At 37.3% G+C, this 22,823-nt stretch overlaps 2 protein-coding genes across 2 annotated transcripts in view; both read right to left on the minus strand.

Annotated features, from left to right (window-relative positions):
* LOC124403082 lies at positions 1-9,106 on the minus strand. The gene is made up of 7 exons (XM_046876665.1): positions 8,956-9,106; positions 5,792-5,926; positions 5,562-5,697; positions 5,363-5,410; positions 4,384-4,455; positions 3,440-3,724; positions 1-3,034 (listed from the first exon to the last, which is right to left on the minus strand). Exons 2-7 carry the CDS (start codon positions 5,885-5,887, stop codon positions 3,009-3,011), a joined length of 663 nt encoding a protein of 220 aa, XP_046732621.1. The 5' UTR covers positions 5,888-5,926; positions 8,956-9,106; the 3' UTR covers positions 1-3,008.
* Positions 9,071-22,823, minus strand: part of LOC124403081 (NACHT, LRR and PYD domains-containing protein 1a-like) — a 21,186-nt gene continuing 7,433 nt past the window's right edge. The window contains exons 2-10 of the mRNA XM_046876664.1: positions 17,548-17,579; positions 16,384-16,416; positions 15,625-15,705; positions 14,657-14,692; positions 14,450-14,485; positions 11,794-11,837; positions 10,700-10,752; positions 10,343-10,560; positions 9,071-9,205 (exon numbers count right to left, since the gene is read on the minus strand). Of these exons, the coding sequence (XP_046732620.1) occupies positions 9,114-9,205; positions 10,343-10,560; positions 10,700-10,752; positions 11,794-11,837; positions 14,450-14,485; positions 14,657-14,692; positions 15,625-15,705; positions 16,384-16,416; positions 17,548-17,579 (625 nt within the window). The 3' untranslated portion in view covers positions 9,071-9,113. The remainder of the gene's footprint in view (positions 9,206-10,342; positions 10,561-10,699; positions 10,753-11,793; positions 11,838-14,449; positions 14,486-14,656; positions 14,693-15,624; positions 15,706-16,383; positions 16,417-17,547; positions 17,580-22,823) is intronic.

A 22,823-nucleotide genomic window follows, 5' to 3' on the forward strand; every position in this document is an offset into this window, starting at 1 on the left:
TACTTAGGTTTTTTCATGTTTATTCATTCATTTGTGTTTTACGGTAGATACAAAATAAAAAAATGTAACAAATGAAAAACTATTCAACTGCATTTAACTGACTTTAACTGGCATTTAACTTGATTTTAAGATTCTGTCTGACTTTTTAGCAAACAAATGAAATATATGTTGTTTGCACGGAAGATTCACAATGACCTTATAGAAATGTATGGCTCAAGATCTTAAATTCACAGTATGATCAGACAGAACCTTATCATTCTGCTGCTTTAAAATAAAGCAGGTAAAAGGTTAATGTAGACTACTACATTATATAGACAAAAGTATTTTTCCAGACAATTGTGGTTCTATCCCAAAATTTACCACAGTGTATGTATTATAACAGCAAATGTGACCTGAATGTGGAATGGGATGTTCAAAAATCACATCTTTTGGTCAGGTGTCACTTGTCTATATAATGTATTTTGCAAACTAAAGGAACCTAAAAAGTTCTAAAAATTTAAACGTGGTTTACAGACAAACAAACGCAATTATAGAACTATTCAGGAGAAAAAAAGTAAATCACACCAGCTAGTCATTCATGATATATTTTTCCAATATAATGATGTCCCCAAATTGTTTTGTCCCATGTATTTAATGTTAATGGACTGATCCTCCATATGTAAATATTCATGTGAAGGTTTTCTGAAAACTGGTAAACAGAATCAGCCTGGCTGCTTGAACTTAAACACCCAGAACACACACCATGATTATTATTATTATCAGTACTTAACTAAACTTTGGTATTTTCTTAATTTTGCTATGGCTTTAGTTCAGTGCTTGGGCTTTTAAGGTATTCAAAATTGCATCCCATAGATTTAATCAAGTATAAAAACCCGTACCACCCCAAAGTTCTCTCACAGTGTTCTTAGCAGAACAGGGTAATCGTCACTAGGGAATTCGATGTGTAGGGTGCTATATCGTTGTGTTGTTTATAAAATAATGCTGGAATGTTGCATACTAATATGAGGAATAGTATGCACTATATAATGAGTATGTTAGGACATACTACTTTACAGTACAATTATACCACTTTGAACACAGCAATGGCTTTTAAATTTGCTTCTGGTTTCCCTTTCTCTGGTTTTATGTAATGTGAGGTTGATGTGAATGGATTTCCTCGAATGACTGTACACCGAGACTACAATTCTTGGTATAGTGACTCCGACAATTAAAAGCCTTTAGTGTTGCAGCCTTACAGCTCCGTTTCAGCATTTATTTTCTCCCTGTGCCTACGTTTATTTTTGTGTTTTTCGGTTTCCTCCCAACCCCAAAACAAGCTGGACTGGCGATGCGAAAATGCCGTAAGTGCCGTATGTGTAAACGTGATGATTTGCAATAACCGGCGTCCCGTTTTGTCCATATTCCTGGGATTGTCCCTGACCAGGATTAAGTTCTTACACAAGAATGAATGGATGAATGAATGAATGAATGAATTATAAGCCCTAATATAGAGACATATCTTCTACCACCTTTCACTTACATGATGCAAATAAACCAGGTGCAATCTGTGATTTCCGTGATCTGAGATCAGACTGCACAGCAGTAATCAGTCTATGGATTCTACTTTACATATTTCACACATTTCAAATATTCTAAATATACACTAGCAAATTTATACACAGACCTGAAAAAATACAATTTATATTTACAGTACTCAGAAATGACTTAAAAAAAAGAAAAAACTGAGGTAAAACTTTTCTGTGAAGGCCATTGAAATGAAACTACAAAATCATTCATATAAACATATAATGCATTCATGAAGCAGCATACATACTGTATATGGCAAAAGTATTGGGAGACCTGACTTTCTATCCATATGTGATTCTTCTCCAAACTGTTACCACAAAATTGAAAGCACACAATTGTATAAGACGTCTCTGGATGCTGTAGGAGACTCAAACCTGTTCCAGTATTGTAAAGCCAGATTCGTGAAGATATGATTTGGTTTGAAGTATATAAGATCTTTAGTAGCCTGATATAGAGCGCTAATTTCAACCCTACTGAACAGCATTGGGAAGAACTAGAACCCAAGGTCTCCACACGCTACATCAGCACCTGATTTTACTAATGCCCTTGCGGCTGAATGGGCAAAAAATGGGTTGTTCAAAGAGCACATACAAATCTTATGATCAGGTGTCCACAAACTTTTGTCCATATAGTGTATGATGCTTAATTATGAAAACGCACGATTCTTCATAACTATCTATTTGGAATTGTTGCAACTTATCTCATTATATAAACAAATATACTGGTAATATATATAATAACCAATAATTAAAACATACCGTTACATACAGTATTTTAAAAGTACGAACTCTAAAAAATAATCATTTATGTAATGCCATATAACCTTCACAGAACGCGTTACTCATTTTTCTCCTATAAGCTTTTTTTGCTGCCTTTAAAAAAAAAGAAAAAAAAAACACATGCAATACACAGTGAAAAACAAATTGGTCCGAATGATTCACAAGCCGAACAAGTAAACCTTTTAAAGCGTTCCTCTGAGTCAACATAATGTTTTGAGTGGTTGGAATAAAGCCGTGAAGAGAAAACATGATAGAAAAATGAACTTGTATCAAAAATAAAACTGGACATATTTTTACGCAGTCAAGTCTGCAGGGATATAGAACCTAGACTCAAGTAGATATAGAGCAATGCTCTCATTGTGTAGCATGCAGCACCACATTATTATTATTATAATAATAATCATTATTATTATCGTTTACTTGCCTTCATCTGTACCTCGTAAAAGCATGAATGTAACTGGCCTGCATTTTCCCTTTGATAAAAAAACTAATAGTCTAAATGGGTCTATGATTTTTTTGGATTTTGTCAGAAAAAAAAAGAAAGAGAATAATTCTGGAACAACCCTGGGAGATACACAGTCTTAAACCTGAGGGGTCCATAATGCAAGGCTGAGATGATCTACAAAGTCCAGAAGTACATCCATCTAAGAAAAGGTTCTGCACTTATGTAGGGGACTCTTGTAGCATGTCTGTGGGAAAAAAGACAAAAACAGTACAGTATTCATATACACAAAGAAAATATGCTGAGGGCATTATTTCCTACATCTCATCACCACATTGTAATCTTGTGCATGGTCGAAACAATTATTTTTATTATTATTATTATTAGTAGTAGTAGTAGTAGAAGAAATAGTAATAACAATCAAATTACTAATAAAAAAACTAATAATTGTCCCTGTACACAATATTTGCCCACATTTGTTCATCTGTATATAGAATATATATTCTCCTTAAAACTGATTTGGATGGTTATCATACCATCATTTCTGTTGCATTCAGCAATACCATTCATGTGTGAATATACTGCATATTGTATGAGAGTGTGCATGTGAGATCCTCTCTGATTGGAGTGGACCAGTCCTGTACACACCAACCTTCGAGGCAACCGATGACCTCTCTAGGTACATCTTCCTTGCTTAGAGCCTCATAGAGCTGCATGACTTTAGCCTTTCCTTTAGATTGTCGACTCCTCCAGCGATCCAGTATGTTAAAATTTACCATGACCTGGCCAGACTTAGTTTTCATTTCAATCTCCTCGACGTCCTGTTTGGTAAGGCCCAGATAAAGGATAGCCACAACATTCCTTTCAATTCCCATGCATTTGGCCACCTGCATCAGCTGCTGATCGCTCATGTCTGCCTCTTTTGTTCTTACACCATCTGAGAGGAAAAAAAAATAATTTAGCTGTATTTAATGCAAAAGTCAAATTCAAGGTATAGGAGTATAAATACAAATAAAGCTAAAGGGGAGGCCAAGCACCAGGACACCAGGCGCATGTTCACAGATGTACTTTAACTGAAAACAGAGGAAAGGGATTTGTAGTTTTACTCATTATGTGTATGTTTGAACAGTGACAATGGTGTAGTTCTCTGACTGTGAGAATAATGGTCTACATGAAAAAATGTTTAGAGAAGAAGTGACTCAAATCTGAGGAGATCTTTGGAGGCAAAATTCTTTGTTGCATATCCTTAGGTCAAGGTCCTGCCTACAAAGTTTTGTATCAGATATGCCCCACTTCCTGCTTTACAGTTTTGCTGACGTCCAGGTCGGTCTATAGATGATGTGTGCCAAAACTCAGAATGTTTTGTAGAACTTCCCAATCACTGTGCCAAATATTTGACCAGAGAATTCTATGGATTGTCATAGACAACCTATAAGAAAATTAGGAAGAAGAACTATGTTGCAACGTGGTGCTTACCCCATAATCCTATTCAGCTCCACAATGTGTAATTCTGACATCAAGAAGTGATTATTGATAAAGAATAAAAAATTATTGATAAAGATAAAAAAAATAATAAAAAAAGAATTAAATCATCACCTGGTTCATCACACAAGCGAAATCGTTTATTGTTTGGCTCGGCTTCTGTCACGCTGGATTTTCGCTTCCGACCTGTCATGAATGTCCCAAAAAAAGACATCAGTCCATACTTAATTACAACCCAATTCCAAAAAAAGGTGGGACACTGTCCAAAAAAATAAAAACAGAATGCAATGATTTGCAAATAGCCTTTTTGAACCGAGCGCTGATAACAAGTCGGATGGTCCCTCTCCTCTTTAGTCTGGAGGACGTGGTATCAATAGTTTCCAAAAAATAAATTACAATTTCAATTCCTGTGAACACAGAAATTTTCCTCAACAGATTATAATTGAGCTTTGGCCCAGAGAGGATGGCAGTGTTTCTGGATCATATTCATGCATGGCTTCTTCTTTGCATGATAGAGATTTAATCTGGAATTGTGGATAACATGGCAAATTGTGTTTAGAGACAACGATTTCTTGAAGTGTTAATGGGCCCATGCTGTGATTTCCATTACATAATAATGCAGTGCTGCAATAAGGCATCCAATATTGGTTTTCACAATATAGAATATTCAACTGTTCTGCAATTTTATGTTGAGGAACATTATTGTGAAATGATTCCACAATTTGTAGACACGGTCTTTCACAGATTGGTGAATCTCTAAACATCTTTACTTCTGAGAGACTCTGCCTCTCTAAGATACACTATTTATATCCAATCATCTTACTGACTTGTTGTCTATTAGCCTCATTATTGCTAAATGTTTTTCCAACTGTTTAATATTTACTAACACTTAATTTTTTACAACTTTTTTGAGACGTGTTATAGCCATCAAATTCAAAATTACTTTTTTTCCTCAAAATGAAACATTCCTAATTTAATATAATCGATAACATTTGACATGTTTTCTATGCTCTAATGCAAATAAAATATGGCTTTACGAGATTTGCAAATCATTACATTCTGTTTTACTTTTTATTTCACACACTATACTTACTGCATGATCGACTTCGGCTTCTTTCAACAGTATTCTCCACACAGTCTCCTGTAACAGACCGAGTAGTCTAGTTATTACAAAACATCGTCAACGTCAAAACATGAAACTGCTTACATCATTTAATTATGTCACTTAAACATAGATCATTTTAATTGAATTGGGCATTAAAAAATCCTCCCCATTTCCTTTTTGCCCTTACCTTCTCGAATGGTAGCCGACCACACACTTTGCTCCGACTCTGCTTCAATCAGTGAGAGCTTAAACGGAGGACGCTGCTCGAAGAACGCCTCGAAGTAACCCTTTATCTTCACCACAGCCACTGTGAACTGGATGTCCTGCAGAAACAGAAGACCAAAAAACATATGTATATATACTGAATGTGTTACGTAAAAACACTTTTGCTGCATTGCTTTTTGCATTGAGACTCACCTCGGGCGTGATGTCCCCCTGGGGCTCACTGATCAGGCGGTACTTCTTGTTCTCCTCCAGGAGCTTCTGGCACTGCGGAGGCTTTTCGATCTTCATGTATTTCTTCCTTGCGCTTCTAATCTCCTTTTTAATGTCCTGTGAGAGAGACGAAAGATAGTTAGAGTTAGATCTGGAGGTAGCACAATGGTTAAGACTTTGGAATTTAGATCAGAAGGTCAAATCCCAGTACCACCAAGCTGCCACTAAAGGGCCCTCGAGCAAGACCCTCAACTGCTAAATTTAATGGATAAGGGCCTCTGCCAAAATGGCATAGATTGTAAATATATTGACTATAGCAATGATTGATTCTGATTGGTCAGAAGGTTTTGATTGACATTTTAGAACCGTAGCTTTGCGCCACAAAAATGGATTAAGAAAGTTATTTTGTTTTGGATGTTATGAAATTTTCTTTAGGGAGGTGTTAATTTTGGGATTTTTTGGAAAGAGTCTTCAGTGTCAGAGCTAAAGCTGTTACGTGAATGAGACTGCTGAACAAAAACAACCCTTTCTAGCTGCTATAACGTGACATAAAGTGCAGTATTTAGTGTATTAGGGCAATTTTCTCTATACAATCAGTCAAGCAGAAGTTCTAAGATTTTAAAACCTCGGAGAAGGAGCGCTTCATAACCCACTCAGACAATATAAGTACACTATCATTTGATCAAATATCTACAGAGATTCCTTTTGTTCTTAGCCAAGCCAAGTTTTGAACAACGCAGACTGACACAGTGACCACAAGTCTGCATCACCCTAGATGGTTGCAGACGTAAAAAAAAAAAAAAAAAAAACCCACGCACATAGTATGTGAGTTTCATACCACACTGACGATCTGCGGTTTTGCAGGGTTTATGATAATCAGACGAATTTACCCGCAAGCTAAAATGTACACAAGCGTTTTTTACAAATTCATTCACGAAGTAGGACGCGTCATACTGGATAGTTGATCGAATCTGACAGTGTCATTTCAGTAGTTGGTTTAAAATCTAGGGCAAACTGCTGACTCAGCGTGAGGCAGGAGAACGCTTTTGGAAATTTTGCATTTTATTTTTGAGAAAAATCAAAAAATTATAAACACATGATCCACATAAAATGATGCGTTTTTTTTTTATGTATTTATAATCTATCATTTTTTAAATATTTTCTTTTACATTGTCTAAGCGTGCCCCTGCTATTTTTTGTGTAGTTCTGTGTCTTGTGTTTTGTTTTACTTATTTATTTAGTGTTAATTGTGAAAAATTAGAAACACACACTTCCGGTAAGTTAAAAAACACTAAAGAAAAAAAAAAAAACGTGCATATTATTATCTCCCACTTGTCTGGTCCAGACCACACACACACACCCACACACACGCACCCACACACACGCATGCACTACCCAGCTCTAAAAGGGGATCTAAAACTACCAATGCATTAATGACACTATCTAATGGTTTTACGTTAACACACACTGAGGTTCCTACATGCACTGTTTCATCACTGCTCCAGGATTATGCAACACTTCCAGTAAACATAAATGCAGGAAAAAACCTTTTAAACGTCTACCACTTACACATTACAGCATTTATCCTACAACCTCCAGAACTATTACAGTTACTGTCATTGTGTCATTATAACAGTAACATACCTGACGAATCTTATCATAATATCCATTAATGCTCACATATATAGACAATAGTTGTGGACACCTGGATATACGCACAATAGTTTGTAGACACCTGATTCGTATGTGCTTTTTGTACATCCCTTTCCACACTTCATTTGCTGTTATTATAAACTCCACTCTTCTGAGAAGATGTTCTACTAGATTTTGGAGTGTGATAATGGAGATTTGTGCTCATTCAGGCATGATGTAGGTGAGGAGGTGAGGAGGCCTGGGGTTCAGTCAGTGGTCCAATTAATCCCAAAAGTGTTCAATGGAGTTGTGGTCAGAGCTGGAAATCATATCTTCATAGCTTTGTGCACTGGGGCATTGTCATGCTTAGACAGGTTTGGGTCTTCTAGTTTAAGTAAAGGGAAGATTTCTTGCTATCACATCCAAAGACATCCAATACACGTGTGTGCCTCCAACATTTGTGGTAACAGTTCAGAGAAAAAACACATATGGTGGGAAAAGTCAGGTGTCCCAATACTTTTGTACATATAGTGAATGTAATGCATGCAGTTACAAGTAGACAATCGAATATAGGCTGGCGCAAACAGAGATACCTAAACCCCGTGAAGGTCGTTCATTCCCAGTAATAGCACATGCGAGGTGTTTTTGTTTTAAACCACAGAAAATGACCATCAATTATTTATTAAAAAAAGATTTGAATTTGTTAATACAGCATTTCATGGTACATCTACAAAACTGGTTACATCATGTTCTAGCAATTATATCCCCACTACTTTGCATCCAGTTTAAAACCCGAGAAACTGTAAAGACCTCCATTCAAACTTTACCTCTGACTGACACTAAAGACTTCCAGAAAAATTCACTATATCGACAATATCGTACGTAATCTGAGCATACAATGATGCATTAGCTGAGAAATGACAATGTATTAAGAGAATCCAGCATTAAAATATGAGTGCATATGCTGTAATGATTTTAATGATCCTTTATACTTATTTTTGACTTAGGAACAGTATGTTCATTATATTCTGCAGCTTTATAAAGTGTTATGCATGAAAATATAATCATCTATAATCATTCACAGTATACATGTGTTTGACACTATAATATAGTATACGTGATATAAATGTGCTAGTATTCAGGTTATATAAGTATTGATTAGATAGATAGATAGATAGATAGATAGATAGATAGATAGATAGATAGATAGATAGATAGATAGATAGATAGATAGATAGATAGATAGACAGACAGACAGACAGACAGACAGACAGACAGACAGACAGACAGACAGATACATACATACATAGATACATAGATAGATAGACAGACAGACAGATAGACAGATAGAAGGTTAAACAGTTTGTGACTGGGAAGTGCAGAGTCCTTGATAATGTTGTGAGCTCTGCTATAAACATGTTATAAATGTAGCTATAATGCATTATGAATACAGGAAGTGGTCCCATGATGATCCTGTTTTTAAAATGAAAATAATGATACTGTACTATACTTACAGCGATGTCAGATTCATTGTTGGTAGCAAGGTAGACCCTGAACGAGTACAAGTCCTGCTGGCCCACTTCTTTATAGACCTGGACAACGCCGTGGTGCTCGGCTGGCTTGGACGTCTGCACGACCGGGCCCACGGGAGACAGAGACGAGACGTTCCACTTTATATGGCTGCGCGAGTGATCGACTGAAGGCTCGATGAGGCCTGGTGGTCCTTCACGTGTAGGACGCTGAATTTTACCTCGTTGTCCTCATCTGATGTGACGAGAAAAAAGAGAGTTAAAAGCTGAAACAGACGGAACATTCTGAGATTTTTAAAGCTGTCTTTTTTTTTCCTTTATATTAGCATTGTTGCTCCGCTCACGTTTCAGAAAAAAGCAATGACTGTTGTTACACAATGTTTAACAAGTGTAGAGTCTAAATGTGCATGATAATCACCACGCATCCGAATTCTCGAATGCGACTTTCTTTATGTATAATTGGGGATATGTTGAAGTTTTCAATAAGGAGGCTTTTAATTACATTTCAAGGAGTGAAAAAAATTGACTTTAGCATTAACATAAAAAAAAAAAAAAGATTACGGAAACTATCCATGGTGGATTTTCCAAAACAAAATAAAAATGTATATAGGAATTGACAATAAGTATGACGTCATTCTTAAATGAGTAAATCAATTTCATTTATTGAATGCTTGAATCTGATTGGTCAGAAGGTGTGCAGCATATCAACAACATGGTTGTTTTATATTATTAATATTATTGTGCTCGTACGACTGAGTTAATATTTCTGTAGAAACAGCTACTACACATGGATTTGTGTAGCAATTGCTTCGTATAGCCTATGAGTAACTTGTGTGTATGTGTGTAAAGGAGAGAGAGAGAGAGAGAGAGAGAGAGAGAGAGAGAGAGAGAGGTGGTGGCTGGTGAGGAAATAACACTGTATATTGCAAGTGAAAACAGAAACTTGTCTTTTGGACATTCCGCATTATTTGTTGTAACTTTCAACATTTAAAACTTGTTACTCATTAATAAATGGAACATTTCCTGTGGTCAATACGCAGAATAATCCACTCGTGGGTTACTGGCAATCGGTGTAAAGAATTGTGCTGCATCATATAACAGCATGGTCTGTTATGTGCTTATATAAATTGTGGCATGAAACTGAAAAATACTATGTTCAGCATGTTTTATTCCTTTAAATATACATATTTATTTAAGCCAGCAATGTTGATGCAATGTTAATGTATATATGTTAATATCAGCTTCATATTTTTTGCCAACCAACATTTTTCATTTTTCTGACAGATCTTCATTATGACTGCGCTCAGCCTTAATAGATAAATGTGTAGAATTAGAAAGCGGACTGCAAATTACTGTAATAATGTCGCTCTACCTGCCAGGCAGAGCGAATGAGGAAACTGTATGGACTTGAGGATGGAAGGATCGCAATCCACGTCGAATATGGGCCCGGCAAACTTCCATGAGTCTTTCAGGAATGCGCCGTACTTGCTCCAGGAAAGGACGCGGTAGCGGATCCGGACGCTCTGTGACACCTCGAACACCAGGCCTGTCTCTGAGCACTCGTACACTCCCTCATCCTCCAGAAACAACCTGGCGATTTCGCAGATAATTCTTATAAGGTTAGGACTGAACCTGATTTAAATGAAGGACTATTCTTTAGAAAAGAAATACTGATACAAAAAAGAATCAGCAGGTTGGAAAAGAGGAAACAAGATGTTCTTTGACTTACTGCCATCGGTTTTCACAGATTTCTCTCGGTGTGGCAAGCTGGTAGATTGGTCTCTGTGTGGAGAATGAACACTGCTTTAAAAGCAAGAACAAGTTTCCAGGACATGTTTTAAATAGGGTATAATATCCTAAATAAATATATTATTTGATCTGCAGAACCCCAAATCCAAAATCTGAGTGGAATTTAGTTACCTAGAGTAATGCACTGTATGATAATAATCTTGTGGACACCTGACCATCACACCTATACACTATGTGCTGGTTGAAAATACCGCTTTGTTCTTCGCTTTTTCATCCCAAAGGTGTTCGGGGGGATTGAGATCAGGGTCTAGTGTTGGACAATCAAAGCTTACGTTTGTGTACAAGAGCAATGTAATGCTGTAAAAGGTTTGAGGCCTCTAAATTCCAGTGAAGAGGAAGTCCAAAGAAAGGAAAGTGTCCACAAATCCACAAATGTTTGTTCATATTTACTGACTCTTTGGAATGTTTGCTTATTTAGAGATGGAGGTGGTAGCACAGTGGTTAAGGTGCTAGGGTTAGGGTTAGGGTTATCTGATCAGAAGGTCAGGGGTTCAAGCCCTGTTATCACCCAGCTGCCACACTTGGGCCCCTGAACAAGGCCCTTAACCCTCTGTGATCCAGAGGTGCTGCAACATGGCTGACCCTGCGCTCTGACCTCGGGTTTCTACATCACTGGGATATGCAAAGAAATCTTCCCTGTGGAATCGATAAAATTATTTTTAAAAAAGCAATAAAGTGCATAATTATATAAAGAAAAATCGCTGTATGGAAGGTGTTTAAAGGCAACGGTCTACAGGCTAGTACTTTATCATACATTTTCTTCTTTGGTTCTGATCTAAATGATCATTTGTGAACTATAAAACCAGATAATGTCAAATGGTGAGCTATGGACAAGCTGAACTCTGCAGAGCCATATAATGCACGACATAAAATGCATAAGCCAATTGGGTTTGTAATTGCATGTAAGGTAGTATGTGATCAGGTATTTTGCATGAGTCTGATAAAAAAAAAAAAAAAACATACAGTCTCAAAATCACCAAACATCAAGCACTATTAACATCCAAACATGCTCACCTGAAGATTGTCACATTTTTCACAGAGTGGATTCTTGTGGTCTCCTAAAAACAAAAAAAATCAAAGAATGATCAGAGCACAAAACAGCATTTATTGCTTTGACTGTTTGTATTGAAGTTTTTGAGTATTTATAGACCTACAATACAGCCTCCGTTCAGTAAGCGCTGCGTTAATATTGCTATTATGCATAAAATTACAATATGGCATTTGTATAAATATTAAATCGCTTAACTGATTACAAGATAATAGATTTGTTTCGCTGCCCGATACTGCATATGTGTGTTTCTGCTTCATGGTGCTCGCCTCTTGGACCGTTTATATTTTTTGGGAAAAGGCTTGTGCGACATTTTCCTAATCATTATTTAACAAATTTCAAAATACACTAACTATAAGATGCGTATTTCAGTTTGGAAAGGAACCACATCTGGCTGGAAAAATCAGGTGTCCCAATACTTTTGTCTGTATAATTAACCAATCAATCAATCAATCAATCAATCAATCCAATCATATCTATCTATCTATCTATCTATCTATCTATCGATCTATCGATCTATCTATCTATCTATCAAAACCACTAGCCTATAAAAAAATTTCCACCATTTACGGTTTAAGGATCATGAAGGATGCAACGTAATATTAATACAATCTGATGTGACGATAATATTTCATTTCATGTTAATGAACTCTTCATTTTTTGAGAACGGACGTGTCTAAACGTACTGAAGGAAAAAGCAGAGTTTCCGGGAAATGTCTTATAAAGTCAGAATAAAACGCCTGCAAATGATTCTAGATTTAAGTGTCATCTTCATCTGTTTTTGAGTGCTAACTTTTATTAGCGCTAACTCTTTTCCTGGTCGGGAGGCTCCCCTTTTCTCAGAGAGCTCAGAGGCCGGATCACACAAAACTTTCTGCAACTCTGGGGTAATTTCCATATTTCCTTGACAATGATGAGTCAGAAAAGTGTGATGCTGAATGAGTGGCACTTAGTCCAGTTGTTTCTTTTTTTTTTTTTACTTCCACGAACAGCCGAGTCTCTCTGCAGCTCATAAACACTTGCAGCCTCGAAACCAATCCCTGGCTTCAATGCGATAATAACAGTAATGCTTTAAGCTCTAAAACACTAGCATGTAATTCGGAGTTCCTATTCTAGCAATATGATCGTCAATGAAGTTCACTGGATATTGTGGATACATGTGCACACCTCTATATAAAAGACCTCACAGCTGACAATGCAGATTAGAGCAACAAAAAAAACAAGCCAGGAGGTCAAAGGAACTGCCTGCAGAGCTCAGAGACAAGATTGTTGCAAGGCACAGATCTCTGGCAGGTTAGACAAAAAAAAAAGTCCCAAAAGCACAATGGCTGCCAGAATTCTCAAATGGAAGATATGTAGCAAAACCAGGACTCTTCCAAAAGATGGTTGCTCGACCAAAACTGAGCAATCAGGGGAGAAGAGCCTTAATAAGAAAGGTGACCCTTCACCAATCACTGGGCCCTTCACTGGGCTTTATGGTGGCTAAAGTGGCTAAACAGAAGCCTGTACTCGGTGCAAAACCCATGAAAGCTCGCTTGGAGTTTGCCGACAGACACCAGAAGGACTCTCAGTCTGCGTGGAACAAGATTTTCTGGTCTGATGAAACCTAGATTGAAATGTTCGGCCCCAATTCTAAACATTATATCTGGAGAAAAAGGGGAAACGTCCATCACCTGCCCAAAACCGTTTTAAAAGTGAAGCATGGTGGTGGAAGCGTCATGCTGTGGGGGTGTTTTTCTGCAGCCAGGAAAATGGCAGCTGGTCAGGGTTGAGGAAAAACTGAATGGAGCAAAGTACTTAGACAGAGGTTCTGTTTCACAGCGCTCAAGACTTTGGTCTTGGCCGAAGGTAAAGGTTTTACCTTCCTGCATGGCAACGACCCTAAGCACATAGCCAAGACAACACAGAAGTGGCTTAGGGACAACTCCTGAATGTGAATGCCCTAGAGTGGCCAGCCAGAGCCCTGACTTGAACCCTATTGAACATCTCTGGAGACCTAAAAAAACGGCTGTCCACCGACTGTCCCGATCCGACTTGACCCAGCTTAAGGGGAAATCCCCCAAATCCAGGTGTGCAAAGCTTTTTGTCATACCCAAAAAATAAAAGGTAGAATACTGATGTACATGCGATATTTGAGTATTTTTTATGCAAACAAATTGACAGACATTTGTAGAATTCGGTTTTCACTGTTGTTGTTACTGAGTGTTAATTAACGAGAAAACAAATCAATTTGAACGATCGTAGTATCAGGCTGCAAAATAAAATGGAAAACTGGTCCATGGTATACAAAAGAGAGAGACTCCAGATCTAAAAACCAAATCCAGTATACTAGGAGAACTCAATCAAACGAGGACAACAAGCAAGAACATCATGTTAAGAAGATTCCTCCGATTGAAATCATGAACCACACTGTAAACACATTTGAGCAAAACATTTTACAGACTCAAACACCAAACTCCTCATGATGTCGGAGTTCGGACGTGAAAAAAAAAACGTGCTCTTCCTGTTAGCTTTATTAGAAAATGATCAATTACGACAAACAATTATTTCCTCTGGCGAGCCATTTCTTGTTCACGTTTTTTTTTTTTTTTTTTATGCAATGAAGTAAGAAAAAGAAACTACCATTCCTGGTGTCTTCTCTGGTTTCTTTGCGAGAACCTGAAATGAAAAAAAACACAGCGACCCCTCACTGAGATGAATCATGAGTCTCATCGCAAAACGCCGACACATTATTTAACTGGGAGTCTATTTCCAGAAAATGAAGGTCTTATATTCAGGCTACAGTATGCTTAACTTCTGTAAATGTTTAGAAGGTCATTTGATTCTTACCGTCAGTGACTCCTTCAGCACATGATCCCACATTTTCTGGTATGCATAAGAGGACACGTGTCATACAGTGCTACTGAATTCCCAAATCTGATTGGTTATTAATTATAATATTCTATTTCAACAATTCTTTGGTTCTATAGTACTTTTGTGTTTAATGTTTTTATAATATGGAACAGAGAAAACAAATAAAATAAATCTGTGGATGTATAATAAGTAGAATTGCACAGGGATGTGCATCTCCATAACTGAAGTAGATGCGATTCGCCAACGATACGATACATTAAAGATACATACAAATCAGTTACCGATGCGACGCGATTCACCCCTGTTGCCGTGGGATCTGTTTCTAATTTGATTCAACGCGATCGATTCAACGTTATACGATGAGATGGCAAAAAAATACGATGCTCTACAATTAAATATGGTACAGATAGTTTGCTTTTATTTCTTTGCTTCAGACAGACAGCGAATCCTAAATTTACTTAAGTGCCTTCTGGATTCTAATCCATAGCCCTTTCACGACCAGGCCTTTAAGTGCAAAAAAAATAAAATAAATAAACCCTTTTCCTGTTCTGTCTTCAGGAAGATGCAGCTCTACCTCTGCCATGTTAATCTGCATTCTATGTGACTCTCAGGACACGCCTCTGTAATGTTGCGATGCATCAAATTCACGTAGCAGCGGCGGTGCTGAGAGAACGCGCTGGAGAAACCGTTTGGCGGCGAGAAATTGATCTGCATATGAAATATCGGTCGCAAATTATGGGTCACTTTCTAAATAATAGAAGTATAGAGCCTTTACTAATAAGTAAATATAGTTTAGACCGATGCGAGTCTGTTAAAAATGATGCAACTTGTATTCGATTCACACATTTTTAAATTGATGTAACGAAATGGTGAATCCTAACATCCCTGTGAAAGTATAATAATAGATGGTGCAACTACATAGAAAAGATGGTCTATATCCAAACCTAGATCCTCCTGATTTTCCTCTTCCTGTTCTTCCCCCTCTTCTTCATCCTCGCTCTCTTCGGATGACGATTCTGCACTTTCTAAATAAATAAAAAAAATTAAAAAATCATTGATTAAGCTGGAAGCAAAATCTCAATTTAAACTCACCTCGTGTTCAATAAAATGCATTAACGTCATTAACAAACTGATAACTGGGTTTGTTTACCTTGTCAATGTCTTAACCAGAGGATAGAAAGTTATGGTTCATCCATTAGGACGAGTAAAACAGAGATATAAGTCTATTGATTAATCTATCATATGTAGTTCCATAAAGTTGTTACTACACCTAGTGGTCAAATATGGGAACTGCAACAAGTTAGTGCAGAGGTACCATGCAACTCCATGTTCTCTCTGAAAAAATGTTTACTGCATGATAAGCAGCAGGCACGACAGATAATAAAACAGTTGTCAGGGATCTTTTTTCAGGTCTAGTTTCATGTCTGTTTGGAATGTAGTTGGACTGGAGATTTTGCTCACTCATAGCAAACTTGGTTAAAGATCCTCTGTGTGTACCTAGAATACGTTGAAGGGAATCGCATCTGATGTGACCAGAGGCAAACTGTATGCTTGATGAATATATATATATATGTTGTCAATTACATAATTGTGCCAAGCTAATGTGTTATTAATGTAGGAATATAGGAAAATTCAGATTACTGAATTTTTATCTTTAAGAAAAGAACCAAGAGCACACACAAACATGGCAATGTATATTTTACCTGAGCTGCTGTACTCATTGTCAGTCGGACTTTCTGTTTTGGAGGCAAAATAAATAAAGCATTTAGGGAACATATCCAGACATTCATTGAAAAAAAAACACTGTATGACTAAATTAGTGTAACACTGAAGTTATAAAAAAGACAGGATCAATATGACATTCCTCTCCACACATAACTCTATTAAACCATTATCATGCACAAGCTACATGTTTATCTAATTTTTCCACCTGAGCTTTTTGTTTAATTCACTGTAAATACTAATGTGAATAATGTATGATCTAAAAAAGGCAGGACTAATCTTAAATAGAGGTCAACCGATAGTTGATAATCGACTGATACTGATACTGGACGGGAAAAAAAAGTACTGAATCATAAAAATGTACTACGTGAAATCAAAATAAATATTTGAATTGTATAAATAAATATTAGAACAAACAATAACACTCGAAATAAATTAAAACAGTTACATCCAAAATGAATTAGAAAAGACACCACAAAAAAGCAGCACATAGTGTCAGTGATTCACCTCTAGAGGCCGCTCTCGTACTGTATAACGCAACCCGGAAAAACTAGTGGCATGGTTTTTTGCCGATAGTTCCAGCAATTAGTGGCGATTAACCGATGAATCGTTTGACCTCTAATCTAAAACATGTAAGTAGTTCATTTTATCAGTATTCATTGCAGTATAATATTCATAGTATTTTCTGTTAGAAATTGTTGCAGTCATAATAATTGGATCAAACTGCTCAAATCCAAATCTAAAGAAATGGTTCTATTAAATTTTTCTCTCGATATTGACATTTAGTCCAGCATTGGGGACAGAACTTTCTTAGCTACAAATATTTGTAATCATTTCATCATTGTCTTTTATGCTAAATATTAGATTTTAGCCTCCTGTTCACAACATGACCAGCCGCCACTAGTAAGGCCTAAAATTTGAAGACTTTGGGCTCTGGGAATACAGCTGTAGTGGGAGGGAAGTGATTATCTCTGAAAATGCTTCAGTGCTCCACTCCTGAGAGATGATTAGTGAGATCAAGAACAGCTACAGAAAGCGATAATTATCAAGCAGCTGACACGAGTAGACGCAGCACAAACTAACAGGAAATGAGAAATAAGGCTGTAGTGCCCTCTGGTGGAGGAATAGAGATATGTATGTCTTACCTTTTAGGTCTGAAGCAGGAATTTCTGTATTGCTGTCGAGAGAAATGCCATAAATTTGTTACTATAAACGCCAGACAGATAACAGAGAGATAAAGAAAGAGACATATTTATTGGTTACATAATAGATATGAGCAGGATAAGACACACTGTAAAAAAAAACCCCACACTATACAGACAAAAGTACTGGGACACCTCACTTTTCAATCCAAATGACAAATGATTAAATAGACATTGTTCTCTGTATGAACCACTTTTACATGATGATTTAGTGACGTTTAAATCACACTGAACATGATATTCACAAACTTTCGTAAAGAAAAATGCCCTAATTTCTGTAGTCTCTGTATACACTTATTTCAAGGTCAGTGTTTGGGATGAAGTGTTTATTTCTACATTCACATTAAAACCCAAAGATTGTACATACTTTGCTATAAACTTTAAAAATACTGTGCAAATGTAGAGATCCTTATACTGTAATAAAATACGGTCAAGTGTGTGGTGTTTTCTGAATGACATTCAATCTTATCAGAAACGTTAGATCTCAAAGCCATCAATGATTTCTCCTCAGTATTTTCAGTTCTTAGATTCTCCAATTCTCGGTTCCAGATTTTCAAATTTTTAACTCCGCATCGTGCATTGTTTCTGGTGGCACGTTACCTCGGGATTACCGCATAATAGCCACAGTTCCTGGTCCACGGTCTTTAATTTGCCTTCCTTTTTGTGTGCTGCGTGCCAGAGTCATGGTGCGCATGCAAAAACTCAGCTGCTGCATTTTTCCAGACAAAATCCATATGCAAATGTTCTAGAATTTTGTTTTGTCCTGTGAGAGAATAATCACAGGGGTAAAGAGGCATGAATCTGCCGAGTCTTTCTGGAATTATACATTGTAATACAATACTTATTAAAGCAATTTGAATATTACATCCTTTTTACACTACAGACTGGCAGTGAAAGTTATGGTTTAATACGAGCACTGCACTGGTACAGACTTGCCCGTGTTACTATTTTCACGATAGAGGAATGAATTGCCTGTGGACATGCTTCCTGTTTGAGGTTCACTCTGAGAAACTCCAGCCCCAAAATTCCTACTTGCATTTATATTATTTATATATACAGTACTATCATTTTTATTATTATTTTTATTATTTTTACTTATCCTGAGTGACTCACAACTGTTAACAACAATGAACGGTTACAGATTATGGCCCAACTAGGTAGGGCTGGGATTTGAACTCTTCACCTCTTGAACTCTTCACCTCTTGAACTCTTGACCACTTGTAGTTCAGATGGTAGATGATGGGAAGGTCATTAGTTCAAATCATAGCTCTAATTAGTTTGGCCCTTAATCTGTGATTAGGATGGTGGATTTGGGGAGGGTCATGAGTTCAAATCCCAGCCCTACTTAGATGGGCCTTAACCTGTGGTTAAAATGGTGGATTTTGGGAAGGTCATAAGTTTAAATCCCAGCCCTACATAGCTTGGCCTTTAAACTGTGGTTAAGATGGTTGATTATTGGAAGGTCATGAGTTCAAATACCAACCCTAACAACTTTAACTCTTAAACTGTGATTAAGATGGAGGATTTTGGAAAGGTCATGAGTTCAAATCCCAGTCCTACTTATCTTGGCCCTTAATCTGTGGTTAAAATGGTTGATTATGGGAAGGTCGTGAGTTCAAATCCCAGCCCTATACATTTTGGCCCATAATCTGTGATTAAGATGGCGGATTTTGGGAAGGTCATGAGTTCAAATCCCAGTCCTAATTAGTTTGACCCTCAATCTGTGGTTAAGATTGTTGCCTGATGGGAAGGTCATAAATTCAAATCCCAGTCCTACTTATCTTGGCCCTTAATCTGTAATTAAGATGGTGGATTTTGGGAAGGTCATGAGTTCAAATTCCATGTATTTTTTTTTATGTTTACTATGCAAACGAGTGGCGTTTGGCATGTATGCTGGATATCATACACTCTCAAAAAGTTCCAGTTTGTTTACTGTTGATGCTGTAAGCAACCGTATTAATTTGACTCAACTCTGGATAAAAAAGAATAAATAAATAAATAAAAGCATTTACTGAAAGTTCTCTATGGATTTAGTTTCAATCGCTGCACATCATATCAAAGTCCTATCCATTCCTCTCTTTAGACAGGCTTTGTTTTGATGATCTGGCCTCAGGTGAAAATGTTACATGAATGCACATGGCTGACCACAGAAGAGGAACTGATACAGATCTTCTCTGAACATCTGATGACATATTAAAAAAAAATTAAGCTGACAAATTACGGAAGCTACAGTATTCTTTCAGGTGCTGTTTTGATCCTCTGATCTAAAAAAACAAAAAAAACAATATACAGTATATTATACTGTTTAAAGTGTCTAGTGACACTGAATTTCCAGACCATCCTGCCGTCTTTTCCCTCGGTCTTGTTGTCGTTTTTTTTTTTTCCCTTTTTTTGCCCAGACTACTCCAGTTTCCTAGAGCGGTCAGTGCCAGCATGAGTAGGTGTGTTTTCATGACCTATTCCTGCGATCTGCTCTGGTGTAACATCTCCTGATTATCAATTTCCTGCACTTTTCCTTCTGATAAAAGTGAGAAATCAACAAAAAGTATTGAAAAAAAAAACCCTAATGCTTTTCCACAAGGCTAAAATCATCTGCAGCTTGCAGCATAGGAATTCTGACTGAGCACAACACGGCTCTTTCAGCACTCTTTTTCACACTTTATGCACACTCAGTGGAGACACAATAACAGGAAATGGGGGCGTGGCCACTATCTCGTACCATTCGCGATGAGTGACCCACTTCCACCGTCGCACACAGCTGCAGCTTGGGCGACTTTTACCCACTGTTCTGTTCAGTGCTGAGCAACAGACGGCTCATTGATTTGGGCTTCCTCTTTCTATTTTCTGGACGTATCATTGTAAAATGTATCTGAAATAGTTTTGCATTTCACTGTCACAAAAAACACTTGCACATGTTTTTTTTTTTTTTCAGAATTGACCCAGACATCATACAAATGTACAGGTGATACACGTTTTTTTTTTTTTTACCTCAGGCACGCAAACATCCACTGGAAAATTAAGTGTCATACCGGCAACATTACCTGACAAATGACTCTACAAAAGCGTGTTTGCATGAAAGCAAACGTGGTTGTAATAAACACTCCCAGCATGTTTGTGCATGTCAGTGCAGAGTAAGAGAAAAGCCTTCGGAAAAAAAAAACCCAGGACCAGTTTAGCTCATGCAGTAGCATAAATCTGCATGCTTGTGTTTTGCATTTTGTAATTGAAATGTAGACTTTGAGGTGAGACAATAGTGGGGTGTTAAATTAACAGAAGTTGCTACATTGCTGGCAAGAATATCTTAGCATGAAGATAGAAAAAAAATACATTTGATCATATTTTACGTCTTTAAAAATAGAACACCTTTTTTTGTTGATATACCAATTAGATGTGCAAAAGGTCAACTGGAGTAACAGAAACTATCTATCTATCTATCTATCTATCTATCTATCTATCTATCTATCTATCTGTCTATCTGTCTGTCTGTCTGTCTGTCTGTCTGTCTGTCTGTCTGTCTGTCTATAAGCACTGAGACAGTGGTGTGGTGCTCAGACCGCAAAAGTTGTGACATCGCTTGCAAGAATATCGTAACGCGAAGGTCATTCGGTACGACATAACGGGGTATGAGGGGCATTACATCTTCGCTGTTAATCACAGGAACGTTAGCCGATTGAAAGTGTCATGGTGGAGCTCATTCTTACCAACAGTGATCACACTATACACATGTTCAATACTAGGCCAGGCATGTTATTAAGCATTATTATGTTATTAATCTATCTATCTTTTAGGCACTTATAAGATTGGCTAGTGTGGACACTAGCCAATCTTAAAAGTGTCTAAAATTTCTTGGTACAGCTCATTATTGCCAACAGTGAACACACTGTACACGTGTTCACTGCTAGACTGGGATGTTATTAAGTAGTAATATGCTATATCAATAATTGGATAAATGGATGGATCTATCTATCAATCTTTTTATCTATCTATCTATCTATCTATCTATCTATCTATCTATCTATCTATCTATCTATCTATCTATCTATCTGCCTGTCTGTCTGTCTGTCTGTCTGTCTGTCTGACCTCGATCTCCCCCTGTCAATCACAGGAGCACTAGCCAATTGAAAATGTGCTCATGTATGCAGAAGAGGGCAGGTAGCGCCTTTTGTCTGAGTTAAACTGACCTGCGATAATAATCGCGAAATTGAAAGTTTTTCCAATAATCTTTCCACTCATATGTGGCACATATACAAGCTGATCACATGACACCATGATGCTGCACAAAGTATACAAAAAAATTTGAGGAAAGACTGAGAAAAACATGGCATGATTACTATAAATACTGTTTATAAAACGCAGTCCCACTTTGTTGCCTTCTGTTGGGTGGCAAAATAAGCAGATGCAAATTTACAGGGAAAAGTTCACCGAGGTAAAAAGTCTGCGCTAATCGAAAGTAGCTGGTTGTCAGAAAGAAAGGCATGTTTCACCTTCCGTGTGCTTTCTGCTACCAGGTTACCTTTATTCCATTTTTTGTTTGTTTTTATCACAAAGCATTTCAGTGTGGCATGGGCTCAGAAAAGATAAATGTTATGACTATACCATAGTCACTGTCCTCTGAGGTCACACTGCAGGAACTGCTTTCATAAACAAATCTCGCTTCCTTATCGCTTTACACGTAACCTGCAATGTTATCAGGTCTAGCCTGTTTAGTGAGCGCTGTTAACGGAGGTGTTGTGTTTACACTACTATCCATAACAGCGAAGGAGAAGGATGCAGGACGCCGGCTTCTGGAATCAGGCCAAGCTCCTGTGGTCATCGGAGAAAATGAGGGTGTTTCTGTGTGGTTTTACTTCAGCAAAGAGCAGCTGAATGAAAATTAGGATATGATGCCTACTGAAGACACACAGAAAGGGTATTTCTAATGAAAAACAGGAAGAGGTATTAAACAAACAAAGCATTGAACCCAGAGACACCCCAGTGTCAAATATCAGCAGGAGGAAAACAAAGCCTGGACGTGTATTTGACTCAAGAACTTACTGCATTATAGATGAACTGCCAGGGGTAGAAGATGAGTCAGAGAGGGTTATTATACAGCACAATAAAGGAGACTTACTGGGAAAATCCAAATACACGGACAGGATGTTAAACGTGACACAAAGAATGCAGCCGCACCATTTTTTCGAGTGCTGCTTAATGGAAATTGTTGTTAGGCAGAAAGGATT

Source organism: Silurus meridionalis, chromosome 20 (assembly GCF_014805685.1).
Source record: "Silurus meridionalis isolate SWU-2019-XX chromosome 20, ASM1480568v1, whole genome shotgun sequence".
In the NCBI taxonomy this organism is placed as follows: domain Eukaryota; kingdom Metazoa; phylum Chordata; class Actinopteri; order Siluriformes; family Siluridae; genus Silurus; species Silurus meridionalis.